The sequence below is a fragment of the Parasteatoda tepidariorum genome, chromosome 11 (genome assembly GCF_982258835.1).
Source record: "Parasteatoda tepidariorum strain Cologne lab strain chromosome 11, Ptep-v5.0, whole genome shotgun sequence".
NCBI lineage: Eukaryota > Metazoa > Arthropoda > Arachnida > Araneae > Theridiidae > Parasteatoda > Parasteatoda tepidariorum.
In genome coordinates this window covers 78082021-78100215 of record NC_141765.1, presented here as the reverse complement: position 1 = coordinate 78100215, position 18195 = coordinate 78082021, and the positions used below count along the sequence as shown (strand labels likewise).

The following is an 18195-nucleotide window of genomic DNA, read 5'->3' as shown; positions in this document are numbered from 1 at the left end:
TTAGTGTTCCCATACGGAAAGAAAACACAGTATCATATTCTAATAGTTTTGAAATTGCTTTCGTTCGGAGTTAAGAATGAATTAAAAAATTCCAAGAATCAGAAAGATATTTATTTGATAATACTTCATTTGCTTCAAAATTATAAAGGAGAAAAATACCAATTTCGAGTGCCCAAAAATTGGCACCCTTTTTCAAGACTCATCAGAAGTGAATAAGAAAAACAAAGTAGATTTGAAACATAAACGTAAAGTTCCAATGAAAAAAAGGAAAATATATAAAGTTAAGAAACAAAATTGAAAATGACTCGTGATGCTCTTTTCCATTCTGCAGTTAGTCCCTCTGATTTTCCTCTTTCCGTTACAGTATTCCTAGTTTTGTGTTTTACCATTTTTCATTTCATTACACAGAAGTTTTGTGTTTTACCATTTTTCATTTCATTACACATAAGTATTCTGTTTCAAATTTTTTTTAAAAAATTTTATTCGTTCAATTATGAATTTTTACATTAAAAATTTGTGCTGATTACCATATTAAGGAAAAATCGTTGCACTAATCACTTTTGCATATAATTTTTGGTTTAATTCAAATATTTTAAGTAAAGCAATCAAACGAAAAAAAAAAATAGAAGTATCGTTTCTTCGGGGACGAAGAACAATTTAGGGACAAAAGACCTGGTACTCACCATCGAATTTTCTCTTGCCTTCCTTTTTATCTTTATTCACCCTGTTCAGGTAAAAAAGTAAGTAAATGAATAATAATAATCTTGCTGCTAAATGTTTCTTCATGCTTCAAAATTGCTGTTTAAGGTTTTTTTTTTTGAAAAAATTATATAATCAATTGATCTATGTAAGAAAGACATAAATTATTGAAATAATTTCAATTGTTAAAAATTCGCCCAAAAATATTCTCCGATAATTTTGAAGGGATATCAGTTTCTCTGAAATGCAGAAAGGAAAAATAAAAACCTTACAAAAATACAATGAGCGTAAATCTGCAAATACCGCAATTTTTTGTAATGAAATTTCGTATTTATACAACATCGCCAATGTTGATATAATTTCTGATAATAAAAGTATGCAAAGGATTCTTTTTTAACGGATATACAAAAAATCCACTTAGAGTCCCTGGCCACTATAAGATTCTAAGTAAAATCTTAATTATTATGTGATACTATACACTTTATTGTTTTTAAAAACTGAAACTGGTGTGCACTTGCTTACGTTTATATGCAATACTTATAAACTTATATACGAGTTTATATGCAATACTTATATACTTCAACATATATGTAATGGGGTTTTATTCAGAAGAGTGTTTGTGTACTTCCTATTTGTATTTATTTTTACGTATTGCATTACAATGTTAACCAATTGATACGCGAACATAAACAAGTGCAAACCGGTTTCAACCTCGTAAAAATAATAAAGCTCTATAGTATCACCTGATAATTAAGATTTTACATAGAGTCTTAGAGTACGTCTAATAATTTGATGCCAGGGACTGTATATCGTGTGGCCACTGTGTGCACAATAAAAAAATTATAAAATTTAAAAAAAAAATGCTGTTAATACTGTTATAATTTAAGAAATAAAAATTATGTTTATAGAAGAATAGAACGTATTTCTAGCACCCAAAAGATCCTAAATCAAAAAAGGGAGAAAAGAAAAACAGAGATATTACCAAACCAAATAGAAAAGCTCTGATTGAAGAGGGTGAGAAAGATTAAAGTTTAAATCGAATTATTTCTTTCATTTCATTAAAGGAAGGGAATTCACCGCATGTTTTTAATGAAACAAGGCTTTTTCTTCCTCTTTTAAGTCGTTAATAATTTTGTATTACAGGAAAGGGTCCTTTTTTCCCCTTTTTTTTATCATTTCTTCTCAAAAAGCACTTTAAGACCGCAGCACATTTTTCATCTAAATTAATGATAAGTTGGAAATAAGAAAAACTAAAAAAATTCATGAAACACTGTATATTACGTATTTTTACATCTGCACGAAATCATCTTGTTGGGTTCTTACATTAAATAGGCTTCAAATGATAAAAAAAAAGTGAAAGGGAAAAAAAAAACTACTCAGAAAGTGTATGACGTACAGCTGAAATTACTATCCGAAAAGTTGTCAAATAACTAAATGAAATGAGTTTTGTATTAAAGAAATAATTACTTTCCAAATTTCTACTATATAAGGTTTCTTTAAGAGGCTATTTAACATTCCATTCCAAAATTAGAATTCACCGCTTAGAATAATTTTTTTTTGTATTAAATCATTTTTAGAAAAAATATATTTGCTAATTGTTTCACACATTATTTTAGAAAAAGGAAAAAACGTGTTTATTTTAAGAAATAATAATCGATAACTGTAATAATACTAAAGAAAGTAATACACTAGTGTAAGAGAATTTTTAGACGATCGATTTTAATGGACATTCACTAATACAATACAAAACAAATAACTATTCAACAATTGCAATACACACTCGTTGGAGATGGAAGGTATGAAAGAGAACCTTGTAGCGTGATTTCATACTTTGGCAATTGAAATCATGCGTGTGTCTATTTGTTTTGTATATATCATTAAAATGGGTGCAGTAGTTCTGGAAATAAGTCTGCTTTTTTACACCAGTGTAGTTATATTGCGTCAAAATTTGATTTTTTAAAAACATTTTTCCCTTAGCTAGGCAGTCACCTTAAAGATAAAAATACTTAAAGAAAAGGAAGCTTTAAAGCATATAAAAAATGATAAAACGATATCAATTTCACAGTGAATTAACTGCGAGGTTAACAAGTTCAAGAGATGGTAGTTCTAGAGATTATGCACCAAGTCTGCAAACTCTCCTAATTTCTCACACCAGTATATGTTCCAAATGACAAGATATGTTATTCTTCTTTATACGATCATAAGTATCAATTTGATTTCACTTAAAGGCAGTATGTTATGATTGCTAAGAATTAATAGAGTTTTCAAGGATGAAAAGTAGAAAGATAAAAAAAGTTTGCTAACTGTCGCTACATAGTAATTTTTTTGAAACTGTTCAATCGCTAATTGCATAATTTAATTTAAATTGTAGGAGTTAAATTATCTGCTATGCAATCTTCTAATTTCTCATTGAAATAAATTTTGATATCATAAATAATCATTTAAAAATCATAATTTTTTACTTTTACTTAAATAATACAAATTATTTAGCACTTTGTTTAAACATAAAATTGTTTATTAATAAGACGGTTTAGGTAGTTAAATATAGAAAATGGTGCGCAGCGTTTTTAAAAAGAGCTTATTTTAGATTTCCGTTTTTTAAAAGCCCTTAAAGGTGCTTTTTTCATTGGATGGTTTTAAAAAGTGCTTAGTTTTCCTTTTTCGAAAATGAGATTTTTTTCTTTACCATTGGGATTTTCACCTCGTATTATGAAAAAGCGTGCTTTTCACCATGTTTTATTCAACGTTTTCACAATTCATTCAACCACAATCTATTTTAACGTCCCGTCGGTCCATAGAGTATAAATAAACTTCAGCCCTTTTACATGTTTGATAAAATACTAGCAAATATACATGTGCGTCTACTGTGTTGGATTCGGTGAGATTCTTGCTCTCTCTCTGCTTCATTTTACAAAATATTCTCAATTTCAGGATTCATTCCCACCCTCTGATATCGAACCGAAAAACCTCTTGATCTTTTTATAATATAATCAAGAAAAAGAGTTCTTTGTCCCCTTGAAAGGTGCTTATTTTTTGTTGAAATATTTGGCTATGCACTCTGTAGAAATAAGGGATCTTTAAGGTTGCGGTTATGTTGATATCTGTAGCAACTTATGGTAATTTGCTTCTAATATTTTAACAAAATTTTATATAAAAAGAAAACGTGCATTTCATTCCATATCATGCTTGTTCTAGCTTTTAGAAATACCCAGTCGATCCTATTATCCAGAGACATACATTTTCTTTCCGTACTATATTTGAAACTAACGAAATCATGTTTGATGAAGATTGTCAACACCAAGTCTATGCAATAAAGAAATACCTAAAATGATTAAAAGAAACCACGGGAGTTCGAATTCAGCCGGTCTCCCCGAGTAGTAAATGGTGACTGGTACATGTTATATCAGTTGGGTCACGAAGTCCTGAATGTTCCCATAACAAATTATACCTCTGGGGGTACTGAATAGAAGATTGATCGTTCTCTGGTTCAGATCAATATTGCGATCTGTGGTTGAATGAATGGATATATAAATGGGTCCGTCCTATAAACAGGTGTGACGGAAGTAGAATTCTTAGCCATAGATGGCGCCACTGGAAAACAAGAACGTAGCGTTTGTTTTGAAAAGGTTGGTTTACAATTTAACCGTTGATGATAAATAACGTAATGAAATTAATAATATCTTCAAGATTAATAATGTCATCAAAATTTATGAAAAAAGTTTCGTTTCTTAACAAAGCTTTATTATGTTTATGTTTTGAAGTTTTTATCATGTTTGATGAAGATTGTCAACACCAAGTCTACGAAATAAATAAAGAAAATAAGATACATTTATAATCAGACCTCTATTTAACGAAGTCTCCTTATCTCGATAATAAGTTCGTCATATGGAAATTTCGTTTAATAGAAAATCACTTCTTGAAGTACTTAAACAACACAAAACAGGTTTTAAATTCATAAACACTGGACATAATTAAAATAGCATTTGATACACCTTTATCTTGTAAACTATTTATTTTATAAATCTTAACCATAAAAGAAATCTGCATGGAAAACAAGAATAGAGCAAAACATTATTCAGTGTTACACTATCGCGCTACATATATTTTCAACTAAAAAAAGCTAAATTTATGTATAAAATTATAGCTGCATTTATTATAAAATAATTTTAAACATACATTACCACTTGCGTTCCGAAGTTACTGATAAAAACCATTAATTTTTTCTGAGTTATTCGTTTGAAAAGCAAACAAAAAAGGATTTTACTGTTTTCGCTATAAGTTAAGTGGCTTTGAAAAATCATTTCTTCCATAAAATGCAGTTTGAAGTGTTCTGAAATATTTTGGGAAATAAGTATAGTGGATCTCAAAGAAAAGTTCGTTAAATAGGAAATTCAATTCGCAATTTGGAAGTTATTTTACTCCAAAGTTATTTTATTCCTCGGTGAAAATCGTAAAATAGAGAAATTCGAATAATAAGCAAACTGGAATAATACGAATAAAATAATAAGCAAATAACAATATTAGAATAATAATAATGGAATAATAATAATAGAAAAAATAGAATAATAAGCAAAAAATTCTTCAAGGAAAAGTATTATTGCCGCTGTTTTTTTTTACGTATTACATAGATCTTTTTCCAGTTAAATGTAACATTTGTTTCGGGGAGGTTGGTCTAATCATTTATGATAAATGACATAATAAAATTAATAATATCTTCAAATTTATGAAAAAGTTTTGCTTCTTAGCAAAGATTTATGTTATATTTTGTGCTATTTCATTGTTAGACATAAGACAGTCTTATTTCACTATGTCAAAGTGAAATTAGACAGTAAATACCAATAATCATCACATAAAAACCAAGGTCACATAAGTCTAATGTGTTTAACGCACTTGACACTTAAAGGAAATATCCCTTTTTCCCTCTATTATAACTCAGAAATATATTAAAAAAATAAATTATTGGGAAAGAAATGAATATTATTATAATTAGAAATAGATGACTTAATTACATTATGTGATTAAGTTTCTATCATCACAGAATGCCACTATATTAAATAAACCATGCCAAGGAAATTACAAGGTCTATTTCCATTCTATTAGATAAAAAGTAGTATTGCTTTCAAAGTACAACTATTAAAGTACAAGTAACAAAGTACAAAAACAACAAATAAATGGTACGTTCTGATATATCAGGTAGATTTATCGTGATTCTTCAAATTATGACCTAAAAATCATCTCTTCCGTTAATTTGTTTTCAGTGTTGCATTATTTGCACTAAATGTGCGGGTAATAAGAATTATTTTTTAAGAACCAAAATTTTCTATAAAACTATTATCCTTACGAACAGAGAAACTATCAAATAAATGATTTAAAATCAGAAATTGTTATAAATTTTTAAAATTTAGAATTGAAATATATTAGAAATGTTTTTTTTTCTTTTGCCTGAATTTTTATCTCAATGCGGGCAAGCATACTTAATAATCCATGCTTTACGTTTACACTGCAAAAAAAAAAACTCGATAAATCTTTAGCTAGTATTTGGTGCAAAGTTTCTTATGATTCCAAAGTTTAATTAAGTAGAACATTTATTTTAGCTACACCATAAATTGTAAAGTATGATCGAGAAATACTTCCATGGTGCAACTGACTGCACCAAAATTTGGTAAAAGACATAAAACTTAGACGGTGACTATGAACTGAACGATATTTGTTCACGAAGCCATGTTTTCTTTACAACTCAGTCTCGGTGTTTAGGGACGACTCATTCATGTTGCTTCAAGTATCAACTCATTTATTTAGATAAATGTTTTATTTGCCTAAATTAGAGTTCATTTCTTTCACGGTGAATTTTTAAACTTGGTTGATTGTATAAAATGGTTAGAGGTATGTCATAAAATAACCTACTTCCGGTAAATAGCAACCTTGACTTGCTTTTGAGAGCTTTGAAAATACCTAATAGTGATGCAACCTTCCTATGCTTTTATAAAAGAAAAAATAATGAAAATACGTATTTTGTTTCGTCAAACCATCTACTTTCGGTGGTAGCTTCAACTGATATTTGGAGCAGGTGAAAATACCAAAATATGGTAAAATTGAGCTCCCTTTTATGTGGCCAGCAAATGAATACCGATTTTGGTACCACGTAGCTCAGAATTTTTAACAGTGTAGCATTAATAGCATAGTTATTCTACATATATCCTATTATTTGAAAAATTGTTTTAGTCATTTAGCATTAAAAGAAATAATACAGAATTCCCAGTCTTTCAAACTATATTAAAAGTTTTAAAGCGTAAAATTGTAGTGTGATTTTCTCAAAAAAATTAGCAGCACGCTATCTGCTCACATCCTATTATCCTTTCAATAAAAAAACATAAAACATTACAAAACACTCTGCATTTTTTCTAAATTTCCTCAAATTATAATGAAGAAACATAGAGCAGAAAGAATAGCATTTTGAAAAAATCTTATCATAAATGTATAATATACAAGTTTATAACACCACGTGTAAAATGAGGACAAAAAAATGTGTTTATCCGCGTTTAAATGTTTAACCTAATGCATATTAAAAATTTTGCATAATGCTTGTTACCATAATCACAAAATGACAATAAAATTGATATAAGTAACGAAAGAATGCCTTCCAACATGTAATGACTAACGCTTTCATTTTCGTTATTTTAAAAGGAATTATTTTAGTAAAAATACGAAATATTGACCTTTTTTCCGTGATATATATTGAAAATGTTTCTTGACAGAAAGTAATTAATTTCTCTACAAGTATAACACATTTTTAAGACAAGCAAAAAAGAATTTTGTGTAAACTAAACAAATAATAAAACTATAATTTTAATTGCTACAAATGCAAAAAAAGTTTCACATGTGAAGAGCAATGATCGAAAACTACATTGATGTAAGAAATTAAGAGAATTTGCAGACTTGATCGATTATCTCTAGAACTACTGGACCGATTTTAGTGAAATTTGATATGTACATACATTAATACAATACAAAATAAAGATCCATTCAACAATTGTAATATACAAGCATGATCGTGGGTAACACTCGTTGGAGTCGGAAGGTATGAAAGTGGACAATTCAGACCAATTGCCACAAGACATCATAAACTGTCTTATTTCAATCATGAAATCGCGCTGGAAGGTTTGTATATCCGTAAGAGGGGACCTTACCCCCTATTAACCCTTCTTTTTTTGTTTATTCTGCAACCGCTGTTTCGTACCTTCTGACTCCAACGAGTATTTCGCACGATCATGAGTGTGTATTACAATTGTTAATGGTTATTTGTTTTGCATTGTATGTACACATCAAATTTCATGAAACTCGATCTAGTAGTTCTAGAGATAATCGGTCAAGTCTGCAAATTCTCTTAATTTCTGGCACCAATGTATATTGCCCGACATGACCAGTTCATAAAAATTTCCGTTCGGGCATGTAAGTATTTCATCAGAACTAAAATATTTATTAAGCGTTCCTCGAAGTCTGTCAAAAGTTGCTAAGATGTCAGGGAGATGAAGCATAATCAAGGGAGGGGGATAAATATTTTAGACTTTACTGAATTTTATATAAATTAGAATTTATTAAATAAAGCAATCCTTTTATTTTTTTTTTATTCCCTTTATCATGCGTGTTATGATTGAAAACTAAATTTACCTCAGTTGCTGTTCATCAAAAAATAATTAATATAAGAATTAAAAGCATTTTTAAAATGGCAAGTTGAAAGTCGTGAACTTGATAATCGTTCTTAATAATTTAGGTGGTAAAATTTCTTTGTTTATAATAATGCTTTGAATTTACTCCGCCTATACTCTTTGTCAATAATACCTAAAACTTTGTCAATAATATAAAAACCTTTAACACTTTTGATTTATGTTATATCATTATTATTATTTGCTTTTTATTATTTATATTTCGCACTTAAGATTAAAGTTAATATGTTGATAAAATGTCGTTAATTTCGATTGATTAATGACAGATTGTTAACGTGTGATTTAATAGGCAGATATTCGAGATTGTAAACTAACATGCCCGATAGAGAATGTAAAAATTGTGAGATATTGCAACCCCGGTGATTTAATGAAAACAAATTAGAAAATTCAAAATAATGAAAACAAATAAAAATTTAATGAAAACAAAGAATAGAAAATTTTAAATATATGAGTTTAAACCAATGTAAATCAAATACAAAAATGTTGAGTTTTCTGTTCTCCCAGAACGTTGAAATCGTTCGAATAACCCTAGAAGTATTTCCTCGGGGCTTCTAACTTAAATTTCATGTAAGCGGTGTTAACTTTCCGTTTTTGAATGACAGGCAAAATAAGATAAAATAGATTTCACGCATCAAGTTAGGTCTGACCTTTGCACTTTCTCAACCTCAACAGGTAGGTCAAATCTAAGGTTCGGACGGATTTTCATCCAAATACGATACAAAAAATAGATATTTTTTTACTTGAAGTGAGCTTTTTTTTGTTGTTTCAAACAGCAGATTTATATCAAATTCTTAGGTAGTAATTCAAAACTATTTTCTTCATTTCTCTGATTTTGAACTAATGGTGTGAAATTTGCGTTAACGAAATAATAAAAAAAATTGATAATTCTATTTAAATTAGTGAAAAAAAATAATCACTCTAATTCATTTCTTAAAAGGTCGAACCCTTCAAGAATTTTTTGCTTATTACTCTTTTATTTCTGATATATCATTATATACCTTATTATTTTTCCTTTAAATTTATTTATTTTATTTTACGTATTTCTTTTCATCATTTTATGTATTTTTTTACTTTATTGGTAGACAAAACTATTAATATTTATGTTAGACGTACACTTCTTATGTAATATACCTTTCCAATTATAAAAAATTATTGCTAATAAAGTTTTTGCATCGATTATCTCAAACAATAGATGTATGGGAAAAAATATCGGCGTTACATTTTTGGAAAATCCTTTATTTAAAGTATGACGTTACATAACAATATTTTCAATCCTTGACAGAATGGATAAATAAGTGCTTAATAAGTAGTATCTTTTGGATCTGCATAAAATTGCTCTTTCATTCATCAGCACATTTACAAATATATATTTTTGATAATTTTAAATGTTGTTAACTTACTACTTGCATAGAGAAAATAAGTAATTAATAGTAATAAAGCAAGTAAGTTAACGAGTAATTGCTAAACAAAATAGAGGTTATCAAAATTAACATTTTTGCCTCATCTAAAACTCAAGCACTTTTAAAATTAGGTAATTTTAAAAGGTAATTATCTATGCTAACTTTAATAAGCTACGTTTTGAAGGTTAATAAAAGGGATAAGTGTAACTTTATCTAATTATAATTCAATTAATATTATCGCATTTACTACAAAACAATATAGCAATAAAAACTGTATTATACGGTTAATTTTACCAAATAGTCATTACCAAAGAGCTTCAGTAGAAATTACCTTGCTTTTTGGTGTTTCCAGAAAAACGGTAAATTTGACCATATTATGGTAGTTTTGACCATACTTTTCTCTCAGTGTGGTTATTTTAGAATGGTATAGCTTGGTAACATATTCATTGTATTAAATTTGAACTAGATTTTATCTGCATCGGTTTTTCGTTGTTTAATTATTTAGATACTTTAACTAGGATTTTATTCCATCTTTTTTTTTTTTTTAAGAATTATTTCATCTATTTTAAACCAATTTTAAGCAAGATGCATTTTTAGTGAATAATTTATATCTACCTCATAAATGCGAGTGTTATTTGAGTCATTGGATAAGCCTAGTTATGCAAAAGTCTGAAAGTAATTTATCTGGATTGATGTTGTTATACATTTATTAAACTAAATTTCAATTTAATTTTAGACACTAGATACAGTTCGTTCCCGATACTGTTGTTAATAAATTATTTAATGAATTCCATTGATTTTCCATTTAATGAATCCCATTCCATTTAATGAATTCCATGAAGATTCGCTATTTGTCATAACTTGTTTATATATGTGCATGGGAATTATTAATAACTTGTTATTTACTCATAAAAGTTTTCACATTTTTAATATTTTGAAGAAAGGAATTTTTTAAATTTATTATAACTGGTAATTTTGCATTAAGTATCTTTTACTCTAATCGTACATAAATAGTAAAAATATATAATTCCAAATTAACATTCACTTACAAACAGAGAAAAAAATTTTTTGATAAAATTACCGAACTGTATGGTAATAACATTTCTGGTTAAAAAAAATATGATTTTGGTAATAAAATCAAACTGTACGGTACCATTCATTTTGTAATTTTTCCGTTCATATGGAAGCAATTTTGCAAAAAATTCTTGCTTTCAAAATTACAGTTCTTGTTACTACATATTTAATAAAAAATACATAGTTAAAAAGTAAATTTAATCCAATTAATGCTATTTATAATATGCTCTAAGGCATAATGATGAAACTACCAAATTTTACCAGATTTACCAATTTTTATCACATATTATAAGACCATATTTTATTGATAGCTTTTTCCAAAGTGCTTCGGCAATAATTAAAGAGCATTTTGGTGTTCCTATTGAACCAGAAACATGATGAGTTTTACCATGTTATGATAGCTTTTACCATACTTTTTTCTCATTGCAATATTATTACTTTCTCGGTATTCGGTAAAAAATTTAATTGAATATTTACCGGTTCCGTTATGGACTGATCATAGAGACACGGTTCCCAGTAGAACACCGAAGTCAAACATCACTGGCTGCTGTCAGTAAGCGGGTCGGTGACCACTTTGATCAGCCTTCGTATGGACCGAAGGTGCGCGGTATAGGTCCTCGTTAAACTGTTCTACCGCAATGTGCGCAGGTCATCAGAATACCAAATCAGGGGAGCCATCCCTTCTGCAGAGGATCAAAATTGTGATGTCTTCGGATCAGGGATGTTTCCCTGACCGTCGCCAATAGCCCATAGTGCAGTAAATAAAGTACCAAGCCGAACACTAAAATAAGTCCTCCACATCTAAGGATTAAACATGGAATGGCAGTACTTTATTTACGTCTCACAATTGCTGCACAATGGTCTATGGGTGATGGTCTGCCGATTATCCTTTACCATTACTAGATTAATTCTCTGCCGATGTAGTAGTATTCTGACGACCACTTTAAGGCAGAACAGTAGGCTTATAAGAGTGGTCACACACATTATTTGCAGCCAGTGACGCTGAACTTGGGTGATCTACACTGGTGTAAGAAATTAATCCCTAGAACTACTGGACCGATTTGATCTGTACAATACAAAAGCGTTCAACAATTGTAATAAACAAGCATGATCTTTGGAAGGTTGCAGAGTGAACAAATCTTACAGGCGTGATTTCATACCTTCCCACTCCAACGAGCACGATCATTAGTGTGTATTGCAATTGTTATTGGTCTTGTATTGCATCAATGTATGTACGTATCGAATTTCATTAAAATCGACACGGTTCCCAGCAGATCAAGCATCACTTGCTGCAGTCAGTGTGCGTGTGGTTGGATCAGTCTGCGTAGGGACCGAGGGTGTGCGGTCCTCGTTAAACTGTTCTACCGTAAAGTGCTCGCGTGCAGGTCATCGGGCTACCGAAGCGGGGGTGCCATCCCCTCTGCAGAGGACCAAAATTGTGATCATCCTCAGGGATGTTTCCCAGACCGTCGCCAATAGCCCATTGTGACGTAAATGAACTACAACAGTAGTTGTCTCTTCCACCAGTGTACCGTTTCTGTCCAATGTTGTGTAAACAGGTTGAGGAGCTAAAACGGTAAAGTAAAAAAAAAAGTTTTTATACTTGAAAGTAAATGTTGATTGTTTTCCTTCCAGTTGCACTTCGAAGGGAAAAAGACTCAACAGATTTGAAACCCAGAGATTTATTATATTCTGAAATGCTTATGGAAGGTGATCTGATATTGCAGGTGTGTATCAAATCCTTCTTCAATAACATTTTTTTCATTCAATTACATTTATCAAACTTATTTATTCAATAATTATAGAAATTACAATTTAAACAAAAACTGTTAAAAATTTTAGTGTATCTTATCACCAAAAATGTTATATTGAAACACCAAGGATAATACAGTCCCTGGCACACACATTCTATGTAAATTCTTAATTACGTTTGTTTACATTTTGTATCAATTAATTAACATTGTAATGCAATACGTTAAAAATAAATACAAATATGAAAAATCTCCCGAATTAAAACCCATTACATGTGTGTTTAAATATAAAAGTATAGCATACAAACTCGTGCAGAACACGTAATTATCAAAAAACTACAGTGCGTCTAATAATTAGTTCTAATTATTATGATACACTAATATAATACCCGATGTAATAAATATTCTATGTTTACATAATATATCGTCTAATTTAACTAATTAATCATAAGCATTAAGAAGTGCAAACCAATAAAGCTGTATAGATAATTAAGATTTTACATAGAATCCAATCTAATAATTTGTCCCGAGACTGTCATCATCAAACACCAAGAATAGTTCGTGGTATAGTGAATTATCCGTTCCATTGCACTACTTTTGGTGTAAAATAGTTGCTACCAGTTTTAATGTACTCAGAAATTTATAATATCAATCTGATAAAATCCAGATAAAAGTAATCAAATTAATTTTTACGATACAATTTATTGTAAAAACAATTAATTTAGAACATGAATAGAATAGTCCTAAAAATAAAAAGACAATCTATTTAACCAAGTTTCGATTATAAGTTTGTTATATGGAAAATTGCTAAATAGAGAATCATTTTTTGAACACAAAACAGGCATTAAATTCATAAACACTAATTAAAATAGCAATTGTTACACCTTGTAAACTAGTATTTATTTTATAAATCTTAACCATAAAAGAAATGGAATTTTCAAATAAAAAAGCTCATTTTATGTATAAAATTATAAAAGTAATTTTAAGCATACATGAGTTTAATTCTTACTCATAAAATCCGTTCATTTTTGTTTGCTTTCTCTAAAAGTCTTTGAAAATCAAGTCATTTCTACCATAAAATGAGTAAGTAAGTTTGAAATGTTATGAAATATTTTGAGAAAATGGATATCAGAGAAAAGTTCCTTCCCTTCGCTATCTGGAAGTTATTTTTCGAAAAAATTTCTAAAATGATCCTCGAAAAAAATTGCAAAACAGAGAAATTCGCAAAATGGAAGTTCGTTAAATAGAAGTCAGACTGCAGAATGTTTCGCAAAAACAATAAGCTACTACGTAAAGGATAAGAAAAAAATAAAAACCTTTTGAATTTATTAAAAATGAATAAAAAAGAACCCATTTTCCCCCTAAACACCCCATGTCATTAAATCAGTTAGGACAACGAAGGGGAGAAAGTTCCCGCAAATTGAATCCATTTTTGCCCTTTTAAGTAATCTATTTCAGCCGACCCCTTTTAAGTGTGATTTGAAAAATAAACTTGTATCGAAAATAATTAAGTTTTTTTTTTATAGACTTTTCTCATAAATCGTAATACTTTCTGTAGAAATGTATTCATAAATAGAAATTTCTATTTAACGAACTTCCATTTTGTGAATTTCTTTTTCGAGGACATTTTGGAGATTTCTTCATAAAATAACTTACTTCCAAATAGCGAAGTCTATTTAACAAACTTTTCTTTGAGATCCCCTTTCCCCCAAAGTCAAACTTGTCAACGAATTTTATGAGAGAAATCACTTTGTTTGCATCTGAAACGAAAAACTAAAACAAAATGAACGGATTTTACCAGTACTTATGTACGCATGTTGGAATGTATGTTTAAAATTACTTTTATAATAAATGCAGCTATAGATTTATGCAACTTTTTTTTGGTTCAAAATGTATGTAGTGTAACACTGGATAATGTTTTGTTTTCCGTGCAGATTTCTCTTATGGTTAAAATTAATAAGTAGATACTAGTTTGCAAGATTTTAATTAGGCCTAGTGTTTTTGAAACCTCTTTTGTGTTGTTTAAGTATTTGTGATTTTCTATTGAATGAATTTTCCATATTACGAGCTTTTTATCAGGATTTAGCGACTTCATTAAATAGAGGTCCAACTGTATTTAGTATATTAAAACATGAGTATATGAATTCTTTTGAAAAGTTATTTCTACATTTCAATTAGCCAATACACTGCAAAAAATCTCACATCAAATTAGGGTAAAAAGTAGCCTTAGTGCAATATCCGTAAAATCTATTTTACCGTTAAATCCATTTTTTCCGTAAAATTTCATATTACGTATTTTTTACATACGTATTTTTACGTATTTTTTACTTACTTACTTACTTATCCTCTACGTGCCTTGGGCACTTAAGGCCTCCAGCATATCCCTCCAACGCCTCCTGTCTTTAGCAATAGATCTTGCTTCCTCCCAGCCAGATATTCCACATTCTTTTAATTCGCATTAATCCATATTTAATTACAATGATTCAGTTATTTCAAGGTAAATGTAAAATTTACTGTATGTCAGATTTATTTTTCTTTTTGTTCTGTAGAATTTCCCGGTAATAATGGATTTGACGGTAGAAAATACCCAGAGTGGCGCCATTTTTTACAGTGTATGTTTTATGAATATCTATTATGTATGTAAATTAAACTTATTTGTCAGCATCGAAATCTTTTTTTTTTCTGCTTTGCATATTTGCACAAGAAAAAAAATTAATTAAAAAAATGTTCAAATGAAAATTTAAAAATTTTGGCTTTTGTTTTAAGAATTCTGCGGCGGATTTCAATGAAATTTAGCATTTTGTCGTTTTAAAATTAAATAGTTTGAAATTATAAAAGGTTTTATTCCTGAAAAATTAACTTTTTTTCTCCCTGATGATATAAAAAAAATAATTATTATTAATTATTTTTTATATGAAATAGTATCTGGCTAAACGAATTTATCAATCATATTCCTATGATTGATGGTTTAGAATTCAAAACCGTTCACAAAAAGATATATTTTTTCAGAGAATATGTTTTTTTTTATCTTGTTCGTTAACTTATAGTTAGCACAATTCAATTACCATATTTAAGTAAACCTTTTAAGCTATTAAATTGGAACTTAGTACATGAAACTCTCGATCATTTTAACAAAAATTTGTCCTGGCAATATATTTTTTTTCTCATTGTACGTATAGTAAAAATTTGACCCTATGCACTTACGTGTACATCATTTTTAATTTAGTTTTAAAGATTTTATGGTACAAATTGTTAATGAATTGTTTAAATCGATTCAAAACTTAATTATAATCTTTTTCAAGCTTTTCGGGGCTAATTATTATTAGCTGAATTAAGACCATATTATTGAGTGAATGTGAAATTGGGCATGCATGTTTTTAGTTGAGAGTAATAAAAATAATCATGTTCTCAAAAATAACTGAAATCAATTATACTTAATTTTGAGCCGTGGTGGCTAAGGGGATAGAGTGTTTGCCTTCCAATGACGTGAACTGGGTTCGATCCCCAGAGATGGCTGGTCGATATGAATTCCTCACACGGCTCAAGTCGACCACAGTGTTAATGCAAATACCCTTAGTGGTAAACGGATCATGGGTTAGAATCCTCGTGCCATTGGGCTATTTGTGGGAGGTTTTCGTGGTTTTCCTCTACATGCAACGCAAATGCGGGTTAGTTCTATCAAAAAGTCCTCCATGAAGGCAGATTTCTCCCAATACTTGATCCAGGAGTTCCCTTGTCTTCCTGATTGGGTTCAAAATTACAAGGTTACGGAGTTGAGCATTAGTAGTTGAAAACCCAAAAATTGGGTCCTCTATTCAACGACGGTTATGAAATAAAATAAAATCTTAATTAAAAACTTTTTCAAGATTTTTGGGTCAAAATTAGTTAAATTAAGACCATATTATTGAGTAGATGCAAAATTAGTTTTTAAAAATGAGGATTCAGTGATGACCGCCTTCAAATATTTAGCTGGCAAAAAAAAAAAAAAAAAAAAAATGGACACTTCTTATTCAAGTATACATAACATTGATTTCCAGAAAAAAAACCCAGAGAAAACGCCTTCATGTTTTAATCCAATTGATTTTTTTCACCTCGCTTCTCTCAATAGTGATTTATCACCCTCTTCTGTTCATTTATTTTTGTCAAAAATTATAAATAAATATATTAAGGGTTGTCATTACGAAACATCCAATATAAATCACTTCATTATTTTGAAGGTGAAAAAATTTTCTTTATTTGGTGCGATACACCCAGAAAAATTTCTAAGTGCACTGTTAAAAATTCCGAGTCACGTTCCACCAAAAATTGGTATTCATTTGCTGGCTACATAAAATAGAGCTCAATTTCGCCATATTTTGGTATTTTCACTAGCTACAAATATTAGTAGAGTTTGCACCAAAAGTAGGTTTTTTTGAAGAAACAAAACACCTATTTTCATTCTTTTTATTCTTTTTCTTTTAAAAAAGGAGAGAAAGGTTGCACCATGATCAGGTATTTTTGCAGATTAAATGCAGATTAAGTAGGTTATTTTATGACATACCTCTAACCATTTTATACCGCCAACCAAATTAGAAAGCCAACATAAAAGAAATAAGTTAAGACAACATGCATTATTCGTCCCAATATATCCAGACAGCTGGAAAGAAAGCGTCGTAAATAAATATCGTTCAGTATGCAGACAAAGTTTTGCGTCCACATTTTGGTGCAATCAGTTTCACCGTGGAAATATTTCTCGATCATACTTCACAATTTATGGTGCAACTGAAATAAAATAAACTTCAAATAATGGTTAAATATCTACGGAGTTCATTTACAATGTAGTATGGAGATAGATGTTTTTTCAAAAAACTTTTATAAATAATTTCATACATAAATTATCTGTTTCCAAAATTAAAATTTTATTTATATTTCACTGCATGGGTGAGGCATTTAAGCGGAATTTTAAGCGCATTTTGATGAAATCTATCCAGTCAAATCGTTCAGATACACTGTAAAAAAGCTCAATAAATCTTTAACCTGTATTTGGTGCAAAGTTTCACATTATACCAAAGTTTAAATAAATGAAAAATCATTTTATTTAAGCTACTAAATTGTGAAGTGTGATCGAGAAAAGCTTCGACGGTGCAACTGACTGCACCAAAATTTGATACAAGACACAAAACTTTGACGGTGACTTTAAAGTGAACGATATTTGTGTACAACGCCATGTTTTCTTTACAACTCGGTCTCGGTGTATCGGGATGACTAATTCCTGTTGTTTCAAGTATCGACTCATTTATGTAGGTAAATGTTTTATTTGTATTAATTAGAGTTCATTTCTTTTACACTGAATTTTTAATTTGATTAGCTGTATAAAATGGTTAAGGGTATGTCATTAAGTAACCTACTTACGGCAGCATTTGAGTGCTTTAAAAATACCTGATAATAGTGAAACTTTCCTCTGCTTTTATATGAAGAAAAAAAAAGAATAAAATTATGTGTTTCTTCAAAACACCTACTTTTGGTACAACCTTCAACTGATATTTGGAGTTAGTGAAAATATTAAAA

The 18195-nt window shown here is 29.3% G+C and overlaps 1 protein-coding gene and 1 long non-coding RNA gene across 3 annotated transcripts in view; both read left to right on the top strand.

Moving 5' to 3' along the window:
- Positions 1 to 18195, top strand: part of LOC147801848 (uncharacterized) — a 288458-nt gene that overhangs the window by 161237 nt on the left and 109026 nt on the right. The gene's annotated exons all lie outside the window — the stretch shown is intronic.
- Positions 1 to 18195, top strand: part of LOC107454134 (aryl hydrocarbon receptor) — a 148427-nt gene that overhangs the window by 64553 nt on the left and 65679 nt on the right. For both annotated transcript variants that reach the window (XM_016071206.4, XM_016071205.4), the window contains exon 3: positions 12533 to 12624. In XM_016071206.4, coding sequence (XP_015926692.1) covers positions 12533 to 12624 — 92 coding nt within the window. The remainder of the gene's footprint in view (positions 1 to 12532; positions 12625 to 18195) is intronic.